At 38.2% G+C, this 11,935-nt stretch overlaps 1 protein-coding gene across 2 annotated transcripts; it reads right to left on the reverse strand.

The window, feature by feature from the left end:
- Window positions 1–1,514: 1,514 nt before the first annotated feature.
- saal1 (serum amyloid A-like 1) lies at window positions 1,515–8,338 on the reverse strand. 2 transcript variants are annotated; one of them, XM_080028250.1, is made up of 13 exons: window positions 8,286–8,338; window positions 7,213–7,409; window positions 6,512–6,613; window positions 5,578–5,661; window positions 5,358–5,437; window positions 5,208–5,267; window positions 4,995–5,110; window positions 4,380–4,542; window positions 3,728–3,810; window positions 3,449–3,634; window positions 2,464–2,621; window positions 2,215–2,307; window positions 1,515–1,791 (listed from the first exon to the last, which is right to left on the reverse strand). In XM_080028250.1, exons 1-13 carry the CDS (start codon window positions 8,308–8,310, stop codon window positions 1,714–1,716), a joined length of 1,425 nt encoding a protein of 474 aa, XP_079884376.1. In that variant the 5' UTR covers window positions 8,311–8,338; the 3' UTR covers window positions 1,515–1,713. The 2 variants fall into 2 exon arrangements, with proteins under 2 accessions (XP_079884376.1, XP_079884377.1); XM_080028251.1 differs by having other exon boundaries at window positions 8,208–8,327.
- Window positions 8,339–11,935: the final 3,597 nt, after the last annotated feature.

The raw sequence follows: 11,935 nt of genomic DNA on the forward strand, positions 1-11,935 counted from the left end.
CCTATGTGCATCACAAGTCCAGTTCAGACTGGGTGTTGAGAGACAGCAGGATTTTAAAAAAGACATGGGGAGGTTTTTTTTCCCATAGGGTGATCTCTGCCTCGCATACACTCTGACCATTTCGGGATTTCCATTAGAAAGAGCGTTCTACACATCAATCCGAGCTTTAATTAAAAAGCTGCTATATTCAAGGAGCCTTCGAAAGCTTGCTGTAAATGCGCAGGTTGTCCTGCTCTTCTCCATGAGTGGGCGAAATGGTGCATTTGGAAACCAAATGAGATCATTGTTGCCAGCCTCAAGCCTTTCATCTGATTTCATTGTCATTACCGAGTGACTGTCACCCTCTGGTAAACACTTGATGTTGTCATTGGCATTAGTACCATTAATTATATGCTTGGAAAGGTGACTCAATACACACTCAATGCAGTTTTATCTTGGATAAAAATATATATTCTCATCATAAAAAAAATAGGAGCAAATTATATATATTTTGATGGAGGTATTTGTTAGTTAAAAGCATTAAAAAATTAAGCTTCAGTAAAGACTGATGTTGAGGGAGAGGTGTTCTGAGACACAAGGATAAAACATGTTTTTTTAAGTACTAAAAGTTGAGCCAAAACCAATATAATTATCAAAAAGATTAGATTTATGTATTATATACATGTTGCATATGTTTTATCAACATAAAAATAACAGTTCTAAATGTTATCTTTCAGCTTTCAAACAAAATGTTCATAAAATGTAAGCTGACTTTGACACATTAAGTGTTATTAAAGGCTCATTAGTTATGTGTATTCTGTATACAGATTTTAAAAATGTTTTTTTTTTTGTCAGGTGTAAGAGGTAAAGTTTACCCAATAGTTTGCTTGGATGTTATCATACTCTTAAATGATTCCACAGAACAGTTGGATTTGTATTCAAAGTGCATTGTATGTGGGAATGAGCAAAACCGCTCTAATACAAATGAATGCAAGACTTTTGTTTGGTTTAACAATCTTCTGACTCCTTGTTTGTTCATTGGGTGAAAGATCTCAAGAACTAAATATATAAAAATTGCATTTCGAGTTATCATGATTGATTTGATTACAGCCTCTAGGAAAATTTCATAGGAAAACAGCTAAAGTTCCAGATTTGAAAGACTGGGTAGTAGTAGTGTGAGGTATTCTTGGACCTAAATAAAATCAATAATTTAGCTTTAGTTTTATTTAAAGCATAGCCAGATTTTTTTTGCAACCGAGTTATTTTCATGTTATTGTGGACTGAACCCCTTTCATTTTTTTATGTGCTTATTTCTATTTACGTAATTACTTTTCTTTTTCCCCCCGAAATTATATAGTGGCTTTCCAGCTGCTTTGTACTTATACTTTCTTAACAATAAAACAATAAACTGACATTCCCAAAAGCCTTTTTTGTCAGTGAGGGACTTTCCTGCATCAATCCAAGATGATATTGATGATCAGTAAAAGCTGCTTAGCACAACTTATTGTTAGAAATATATTTTTTAATAAGAGACTGTTAATTATTTAATACAAAAATAGCATTCAAATAAAAAAGAAGGGAAAAAATTGTCTTTGTAACATTTCTGTCTCTGGCGATGGTGCGAAGTCTTTTTACATGGAAATCCAAATGAACTGAAGCAGAATCTTTGGAGGGGAAATAGAGGCCACCATAAAAAGCAGTGGTGGGAGTCTGAACAGTGATCTGCTGGGCCCCTCAGACAGGAAACTGTTTCCTCACCATGTCTGCCAATTGGGGATCAGTCTCTGACAGCATGGACTGCAGGCGCTGAAACTGCACAAGAGGAAGGCGGGGGCGGGGTGAAAACATAATGTTAATTTTCCACAGGAGCTGGGGGTGTGTACTAGCAGTCCATCACACATCTAAAATTGACACAAGTTCTAGAACACAAAAGCATTAGGCTGGTTATAAATAAATATGCAGACAACAAATTGAGAAAAAATTGTGCAAAAAAAAAAAAAATTGTTTTCCATTTTACAAATATTACACAATTAAACTGAAAAATGTAAGCAGCTTAATCAAAAACCTATTTAAACCTAAAAAATTGGACTTTATCTATTTGTGTGTTTGCCTGCGTCTGTGTTTTTGTGTGTGTGTTTGCCTGCGTCCGTGTATGTGTGTGTGTTTGTGTTTGTGAGAGATATTCTTCCCTACTCGCAAATCTAAATTTACAAACCTTTTGGAAAAGGCACTTACTGAAGTCTTAAAGTTGGGGACTAAACTGTCTGCAGCTGTGAGACAAGTCTTTTCTGTAAGATATCCTTTGTTTACCAAATCTGCCACGGTTTCCTATGAAGTACAAAAAAGCAAAATGAACAAACACTTTACCTCTCAAAAAAAACTTAGATTATAACCCCCCTCATAATCATTCAACAGTTGCATTTAACACTCTAACAATTTGATTAAATAAAAAAGTTAGCAAAGCTTCCCTTTGCTACGCATCACCTTGGGAATCTGAATGCAGATGTCAGCCAGAAACTCAGCTGTGATCTCTGCTAGAGTCTGAAGTTGTTCGTCTTTGGTGTATCCTTTGCTGGCATCGTCGTTTTTGCCATCACTGTGGTACTGAAGCAACCTCAGAATGGTTCCAATCAGGGTAAGACCTGGAGGCAAAAGACCAAGGTGTATGCACAAAACAAAACACAACTAATTACTAATAGGAACTGGGTATATCCAAAGCAGAACATTAATTGATCAATAATGGTAAATGGACTTGTATAGCGCTATATCTCCGTGTATCACAGACTCAAAGCGCTTTACATTGTTTTTGTACACATTCACCCAGTCACACACACATTCATACACCGATAGCAGCAGCTACCACGCAGGGTAGGCTTAGCACTAGGGTGCTAAGCTATCTAAGCTAACTATCGGGAGCAATTCGGGGTTCAGTGTCTTGCCCAGGGACACTTCGACATGTGGCGGGAAGACGGGGGATCGAACCTCCGACCCTGCACACCAGAGGCGAACTCCCTACCCACTTCGCCACTGCCGCCCCCAATACAGAGTCCAAGCTTTTATTGTCATTATGTGTTTCCTTTATATTTATAATGCATAATCAAACAAAACAGTAAACACTTAAACATTGCAAACAAAAGACTTTACATCGTTGACAAAAGCTCTGCATTAGGAAAATCTGGCCTGCATCAACAATTTCATTCACAGCCAATTTCCATTAAAAAGGCCTTAATCTTTATCAATCTTAGAAGATTCCTAAAATACTACGAAAATACATGTATTTTAATATCAGAAATCATACAGTTAACACTAAATTAACATACAGTGATCTACATTTGTTAAATCTCAGGGCTGATCATTTGGTGAAAACAGCTGAATGTTAGGTCAAATGTTCAACCAAAGAGCGTTATTACTAAGATTTATAACTTTATTTAGTAAAGCACCTTTCACCAGTCATATATTCAAGGCTTACTTGCATCACTTCTGCTACGCCACTGATCGTGGCATCTATAAAGAGCTTGCAGCACCGCAAATGCCTGAACCAAGATGCTTTTCTGCTCCTGCAGGACAACTGTAAGATCATTTGGCTGGCAGAGGTCCTCACACACAACGTCACAGACAAAGTCCCACACTGCTTTGCCGGGTCCATCAGTAGAAGCTAGAAGAAGAAAAAGTCATCAACCAGTCTGTGAAAATTTCACTTTCCAAGCCAACAGCTGAACTCAATAGAGACCGTTTTGATCGCTCTCACCAAAAGCCTGAACCCCCTCATCTATGGTGGTGAGGAGTTGGAGGGCATGAAGGTAAACCTCTAAGCCATTTGGACTCTCTGATCTGTGAAAGCAATTAAATATTCATCATCAATATCAGGAGTTCCATGTATGTAGTTTTAACTCTGCTGTTCAATAAATTACAATGTTTCAGAAGATAATGCCAATAATAGTTTGGGACCTAATTTAGCATTGCAAGTTAGCTACAATAACCTAAATCTCTATCGGGGTGGAGCAGTACGTGGTGCGATTTTAAACTCCAACTCAATACGTTTTTTCTTAGGAATAAACATTTCAATACCCATTGAAAGTGAGTATAGTCATTCTAATGCTACACACATCATTCAGAACTTTAAGGGCATACTGGGTAATCTAATCTAGAAAAATATTCGTCAAAATCAGCTAATATACTCACCATCCGTCGTGTGTGCACGCTGAAAAAAAGTTGGTGCTTACACACAGCAGCTACTCCACTAACGGCGATCTAAAAAGCCTGACTCAGAGCCAGCAGCTGTTTATGTTTATAGCGTTAAATATTACCGGTTCATACGGTAAGTATGAACATAAACAAAAGTTTGCCACTTGTTCGTTAGGGATTACCTAGTATGCCTTTAGATGCCTTCAGATTCTCACCTAAGCTGCTTGGCTGCCTCAAGAAGAGATGAGGCCACATCTAGACAGCTTTGATTGTCTGCCCCCTCCTCACTTGGCTGAGCAGTGATCCAAGTCTTCATCAGCTCTTCGTCAAGGTCAAACAGTTTGTCGACTAGCTCTCCAACTTTCTCAAGCAGGTCAGCTGTAAAACACAAAGAGGGTGTTGCTATAATTATCATTTCAGTTAGCAAACGATAGGGTTACAAATGGGTAACGGTACCCTGCAGCGTTTTCTTGTAAAGAGGTCAAAACTCCAGCGACACTGAGTATACAGAACTTTTAACAACATTAACTTTAACAAATGTGTTGGGAGCTTTTTCTTCCTCATAAAACATTTGCAAAGCTGATTGCATTTATCTCCAGTTTATCAGTGGAATAAGGGGAAACTATTGGCTTTGTGCAGGATAAAAAAAAAAAAAAAACCCACACTAGAGCTCAGAATCTCAACAGGGAACCGTTAAGATAAACAGCTTACAGGGACTTTAAAAAGGTACTGTAAGTCACCTTGGTAAGTCCAACATATATTACATGTTTATACAAGAGTAACACTTAGTCAGCTTATTAGAGGGGAAGAAATAAGTTAAAGCCCAGTACTGTTGGTTGAACTGCACATGATGAAGCAGAGGTTGGAGCGCACAGACGTCTGTTGATTTATTCGCTGAAGCCACAGGGAACAGACATCTTTCTGAGAGACACAGGTCAGCAGCAATCTGCAAACATCAGCAGTAAGATGAAAACTTAAACTTCCTACTACTACAAGTCACTCTGTCTGATGTGTCTACAGAAAAAAAACTATGTAAATGTAACCTGCTCGTTTCCAGAAGGGTCGGAGGATCTGTATCTCCAAGAAGGAGCAGCAGCACAGCACTGTGGACACACAGGGAGTTGCATCGAATACTTGAATAGATCACATTTGTGTACAAAATCGATAAAGGACTATTACACATGATGACCCACCCCAAGTCTTCATTTTGGGTGAGAGTCTGACACGTTTCAGGAAAACAGGCAATGTTCCCAAGGATTCCCACACATATTTCCTAGAGGAGCAAAAAGAAAATTGACTTGTTATGGGAATTCTCAAAGCCCAGAAATAAAACAACATTAATTAAATACATAAAATAATTATGTATGTTACATTTCAACACAGAATGCAAAAACTGCAAAGGATTCTACTCACTGTGAGACGTGGACAACGCGACTTGGCGATCACCCCAAGAAGGATATCTGTAGCTTTGAATTCCTGCAGAAAACCAGCCACGTCCTACACACAGTAATTACATCATTAACTACATAAACCTCAACATGATTCACTTCTAATTGGCAAATATAGGTAAAACCAGCTTACACTAATGGCAGTCCTTTTTAAAGAGGTGTTGATTCAACTTCATGAACATTTTGGCGGATGTAGTTTGGTGCTGTTGACATGTAGAGCACTATAGTGGAAGGGGTTTCTTCTATTTGGTCCACCCAATTTATGGCAATGAGGATGGACTAAATACCATAAATGGCACTCAGTAGAACACAATACAGCACCAAAAACTACATCCTGTACCTTAGAGTCTTCAGGAAGATAGTCTTTACTGCAGGATATTGTAATAGACTGCATTAGTTTTAGACTGGTTTACCTAATAAGCTGCCAACAGAGTGTGTGGCTTAATTCATTGGTAATGATATATGTATGGAAGAAACAAGAACACTAGAAACATATTTCATAATTTGTGGTCAAATATTCTGAATTCCAAGAATGAAGTAGTACTTATGTTGCAGTGATAGTTTGTAATGTCAATTTAAAACATTTAAATTCCTTAAGGTCTACCCTTACAATAAATACAAAATAGCTAAATATCTAGAGAATGATCATTTTGTTTATATTGTTTAACCGTTTTTTTCCCTAGCCCATTTACTACCCAGCTCCAATCCTAAATAATAACATTTGATTAGTTTCTTAAACTGCATTGTTTAGGAAAGATTCCAGGAACAATAGGAGTAATATATGATATAAACAAAACAAATTAATTTTTAACAGAGCAAACACAGCAGAACAGGATGGCAAATAAAATCTCAACTAACAAAAGTGAAGCCAACGGGACATACAGTATAAGGAACTCTACCTTATCCATTGCCATATCCCAGACTCTACATAGATCTTCCTCGTCGTCATCAGGGAGCTGCATCTGACCTTCAGAGTCCACCTCCACATTCTCTGTGACCATCTGCAAGACATAGCCATTTTTACTAAAATGATCTGTATTGGACATTTTTTTTATTCCGACTGATTTGGTACTTGGTCTCTAAATTGGCTGTTAGTTAAATATGTCGAGAAAATAAAAGGAACCCATATTGTGCCTGATCTCCACTACACTTGTGTTTGAGACCGTCCACATTTCTGTAGTGAGGTTGGACGGGTTGAGTAGTGACATTGGCAACAATAATGCTGTCCCCATTTGGAATTTGCAAAGTCTGTCTACTTTTATCAAACAAGTTAAGATTTTACTGAGTTGCTACTTATCACTGCGTAACTAAATTATATTTCACTGTCATTTCCCGGTGCTGAATGTCTTTTTCACGTCTTAAAGAGACATGAAAATGACATTAGAGGGGCGCTCGTGGTGTAGTGGTTAGAGCGTCCCCCTAGAGGTAAGGTCCTCATCGCAGCAGTTCGAATCCGACCCGTGGTTGGTTCTCTGCATGTCGTCCCCTCTTTGCCCCATTTCAACTCTGTCTCTCGAAATCTGTCTATCAAAGCATAAAAGGCTAAGAAATAATATAAAAAAATAAAAAATAAAGACATTAGAAATAATAGTCTTCCTACATGGATGAGACGAGTCAGGGTGCTGAAAATCCAGTGCTTGCTGTAAACGGTGTCTCCGATGGCGTCCAAATCTTCGTCCTCCTCTCCATCAACTGTGTCTGGGGGTGGTGATGGGTTACGGTCCATTACAGGAGACTGTGGTCCAGTTGGAGAAGAGGATCTCTCAGTCTCCCCTTCCTCAGCACCAAAACTACTGTCTGGAGAAAAAATGTAAAGTTGGGTGTTGCGACTAATACCGTAAGGAAAAATAAGATTTTGTTACATTGTTTCTACTAAGTAAGTTAGCTAATATGTAAGACAGCATTAGACTATCAATGAACATATATTATGGAAAGGGTTGTACAGGATTAGGTCATCAATGTGACTCAATAAGGTCAAATATAAAATAGAATGTAAAATAAGGTAAATGGAATATAATACTCTAAAAAGGACACATGTAAACTTAATGTGAACAGATGTCAACTATAAGTTATAAGCAGGTGTTAACTGTTGTCAAGTGACATAGGGTGGTGAGCTTGAGAGCTGATCAAGAGTTCAGTAGTCTTGTGGTCTGTGCAATGATATGAGATAATGGAAATCTATATCTATCTATCTATCTATCTGAAAGCATACACGGAGCTTAAACGTATGCAACCTAATAGAACATGAGGTTTTGTTGCAGGTGTTGATTCTTTCGTTTGAGGCTGTAGATTGTGGCGGGGTGGCATTTTATAGCGTTCTATTGAGAGGGTAGGCTACACACACTTTACTGCATATCATCAATGGTGAACTAAATAGTACGACAGTCTTTAATTGGTCTATTAAATGGTAACTCGGTGGATATCGCACGACTTCATGATTTCAGACGACTATTAAATAAACAGCCTTTAGCTGATGACATTAATGGAGAAATGATGAACTAGTTAGTTCTTTAGTTGGCTAGGAGGTGAACATTTCGCTTTGAAAGACTTGTTGGTGTCAAGCTTATTAACAATACTTCTTACTTGTCGACTCACCCATTGTGAACACTCACTAAAGACGGAACTTGCTGGTTAATATCGAACATAATATCGTCGCATGTTTGGTTTTCTAACCTGTGCCAGTGCAGTTTCCAGACATGTCAAACGCAAACTGTGTCCATTCAGCACAATGGAATCTTCGGCGCATGCGCGACAATGAAAAACATTGCGCACTCTTCTTCTTGTTATCCACTATCTCAAATTGAGGTGATGTCGCCATCTGCAGGGCACAGGGGAAACGACAGTGACAATTAAATGTACCTACGGCGAAGTCGAGTAGTAGGCATACTGTACAGCAGGGCTATTCAATTAGTTTTGAATGGGGGCCGGTTGGTGGAAATGATCCAAAATGAGGGGCCAGAAAAAAATGCTTAAAATTGATGAGCATCACATCAATAGCTACATATACTGTAAAACACTACAACGACATAGGAGTGCATATATTGTCTTTATTTTATCAAATAGAGTTCACCAGCTTATCAAAAAAAAATCCCTATTTGATTAACATAGGTTGCCTGTTGTTTAAGTGTTTATCAGTTCAGGAAAACACAATAGGTTAACTCTTCAACAGTTTATCAAAATACATAGAAATAAATGTACTCTAAGTGCAACAGCTTATCAAAATACAGGTAGGCCTAGGTTTACTAAGAGTGCAACAGCTTATCAAAAAACATATAAATAAATATAGGCTACTCTAAGTGCAACACCTTACAGTGGTTCCCCCCAAAAATGTGTTTGTCAAGGGGTCACTGTCCAGGGTCATGGGAGGCGCGGCGAAATTTTTGGCTGTATTTTGCTCAAAGATGCCAATGCACAGTACAGAAATAAACAACTGCTTATTTGAATACAAAAAAACTACAGACACTGACTTTACAGTTGTGCAATTTTGTTTGCAATGTGAAGGTACAAATTTTGTGCAAACATGCAAAGTTCTACTGGTGCAATATTATGCAGACACACTAAATACAAATAATGGACAATACACTTACACTGCGGTACAATCGCGCCCGCAAAGCTGCATACACAGAGCAGCTGATAGAGAAAAGCTTGGAGACACATGTGCACATTTATTTACTGCAGAGCGCGGCCTTTCGTGCAGTTATGACCATGCAAAAGCACACATCACACGTGCTAGTACATTGATTGTGCACCACCAAAAAAAAAAAAAATTTATTTTTTATTTTTTTTTGGGACGGTCGGTAGTCAAGGCGGGGGCCAGTAAATATTCCTTCGCGGGCCGCACCTGGCCCGCGGGCCGCCTATTGAATAGCCCTGCTGTACAGTATATATCCCTCTTATAATAGGTCCATGGCCTATCCCATGGAGAGATTACACTTTTTTTTTCTTCTTTAGGCTACTACAGACAATCCAAGGCCGCGTCCTAAATAGACATGGACGACAATGAAAATGTAAAGTCACCATTATCCTGGCCAAAATTATTGTAATTCAAAACAAGTCGGAATCACTTCACATTTTGATGAGGAACCGCTATTTATTTTCCATCAAAGATTTCTCAGAGTAAAAAACAAACAATTAGGCTAACATTTTAGATAATTAACTGTCTCTTTGTGTGAAATACATTGGGCAAGCCAAGCCTAGGTCTTGAGTCGTCGTGAGCAGGCCTGCCCACACAAATGGCTGGGCCCTTGAAAACCTCCAGTCAATGGGCCCCCCTTAACCATTACTCCTATCATCAACAATGAGTGTGAGTGCGCTCATCCCTCAATAAGCACATACATACATTTGTAGAGAGACTAACTATCTTATCAACCAGGGACAGTTGGGGGAGCAAGGGCTCATTATTATTTTAAAATAGTAGCACATTTCTGACTTAGCCCAACATACCTACCAATTTATTTTGATTCCCTTACACTCACACAATTGTTTAACAGATCAACAGATCTCTACAAAATAATCAGTTCACACAGAGACATTGTTCTTCTTCAGTATTCACTAAAGCAAACAGTTTTTTCACAATTTGCACGTTTTCTATGCTACTAGTTTCTGGTAAGATACATTTACACTAATTGACTGCACCATATATTGCACTTTTTTGTATTTCTGCACATGACATTAAATCATTTGAAATCTGTTGGTGGTATTGTTGAAATAAATAACACTTAAAAAACAACATCAACAACAAATTCTTCACACACAAATGAAAAAAGGCGGTTCTCTACATGAATAACCAAACCAACCTACCCTCAAAACTATAAAGTTGGCCAATGTTTGCTTGCAACATTTAGGCTTAGTTCATTCTCCTCTCATCACTGCAAAAGCACTGAAATCATTACAAAAAAAGTTCTTAATCTTTGAACTCAAATCTGTTCCTTCAATTATTTCCAACTTCTTTGTGCCTTGTGTCTTTCTTTGCATTAAGAACTTTTTTATGTCTATTTTCATTTTTTATTTTTAGAAACAATACAGAAAGCAGGACCTTGGTGGTTACGGCAATAATTAAAACAGGATGATGCTGCTCGTCAGCTTCATTGTAGTATGACCCGGCTGGTTGGTCAATTGGCCAGGTTTCTGAAAAACTGGTCAGACTGGGCTGGTCGTGTCAATATGAAGACTTATGTCAAAGCCTTTAGAAGGTATAGTCCCCAAAGGGAAATTCTTTTTCACAAAAATTTACATTATGTGGAGAGAGAATTTAAACCTGTTTGTAGACTCAGGAAAATGACAGAGTAACTAATGTAGAAGAACTACAAAAGGTACCCAACCTGTTTTTTCATTGGGTCCAAATACTTTTCACAACGACACCCAGACACAAGTAGCAGGTAGGCCTACATGTGTTTTCCGTGAGCAAGAACGAGTCAGGAAATATAATCCAGCCAAAACTGTTTAATATCAAAACCCAATCTTGTCACCATTTGGCACACAAAGGGTTTATAGGATGGATTAAGTTTGAAACAGTTACACTCCGCTGTGCTCAATCTGAAACATTTTTAACATTTCTGCTTTTCTACTGCTTTTTAAATGGCCTTAAGCGGAGCCGCGGTTCTGTGTAAACACCCAACTTTGAATAGATATTGACATACTTATCTAAAAATAAAGTTTAGCTTGGTTAGGTTCTTGGCTTCCAAAGACCATGGGCCCCCCAAGTGGCTGGGCCCTAGAAAGCCTTCCCACTTTCTATCCCTTATGGGCGGCCCTGGTCGTGAGTCATGACCGTCATGACAGGTTTAAGATTTAGGAATGACTGGAAAGATGGAGCTCCCTCTTGAGGAAATTCAAATCATCAGGATGTCAATGCTACTGTATGCATATAGGTTAGCAAGATAGGCAGCTTTAAAATAAATACAAACATGTGATCCCTAGCTAATGGAAGTTCACCACTATCAATACTTTGAGTGTTATTGATCACGATTTACGATTCAATCATATATTGTTGCATTCCAAGTGCCGAGTGACATACACATTGGTATTTCAATTCTCATGAACTTCAGACATTTCAATGTCAGAAAATCAGCAAAAGTGTTCAAAACCAGTACATGCAGTTTTTATTGGAACTTGGCACTACTCATCGAAGAAAATAATCCCTAAAAGACTAATTCAGGTAGGTATAATATAATGATGATGAGTCTTTTTAAAATGCCCCCTTTTCAATGTTATGAGGAACAGTTCCCCCTCCTACATTCAACAGTTCTTCTGTCATGTGTTACAATATTTGATTTAAATTCCAAAACATATGCCCTTGCTGGTGATTGCATACCTACTGTAAT

The sequence above is a fragment of the Ammodytes marinus genome, assembly GCF_949987685.1.
Source record: "Ammodytes marinus genome assembly, chromosome: 5".
NCBI lineage: Eukaryota > Metazoa > Chordata > Actinopteri > Uranoscopiformes > Ammodytidae > Ammodytes > Ammodytes marinus.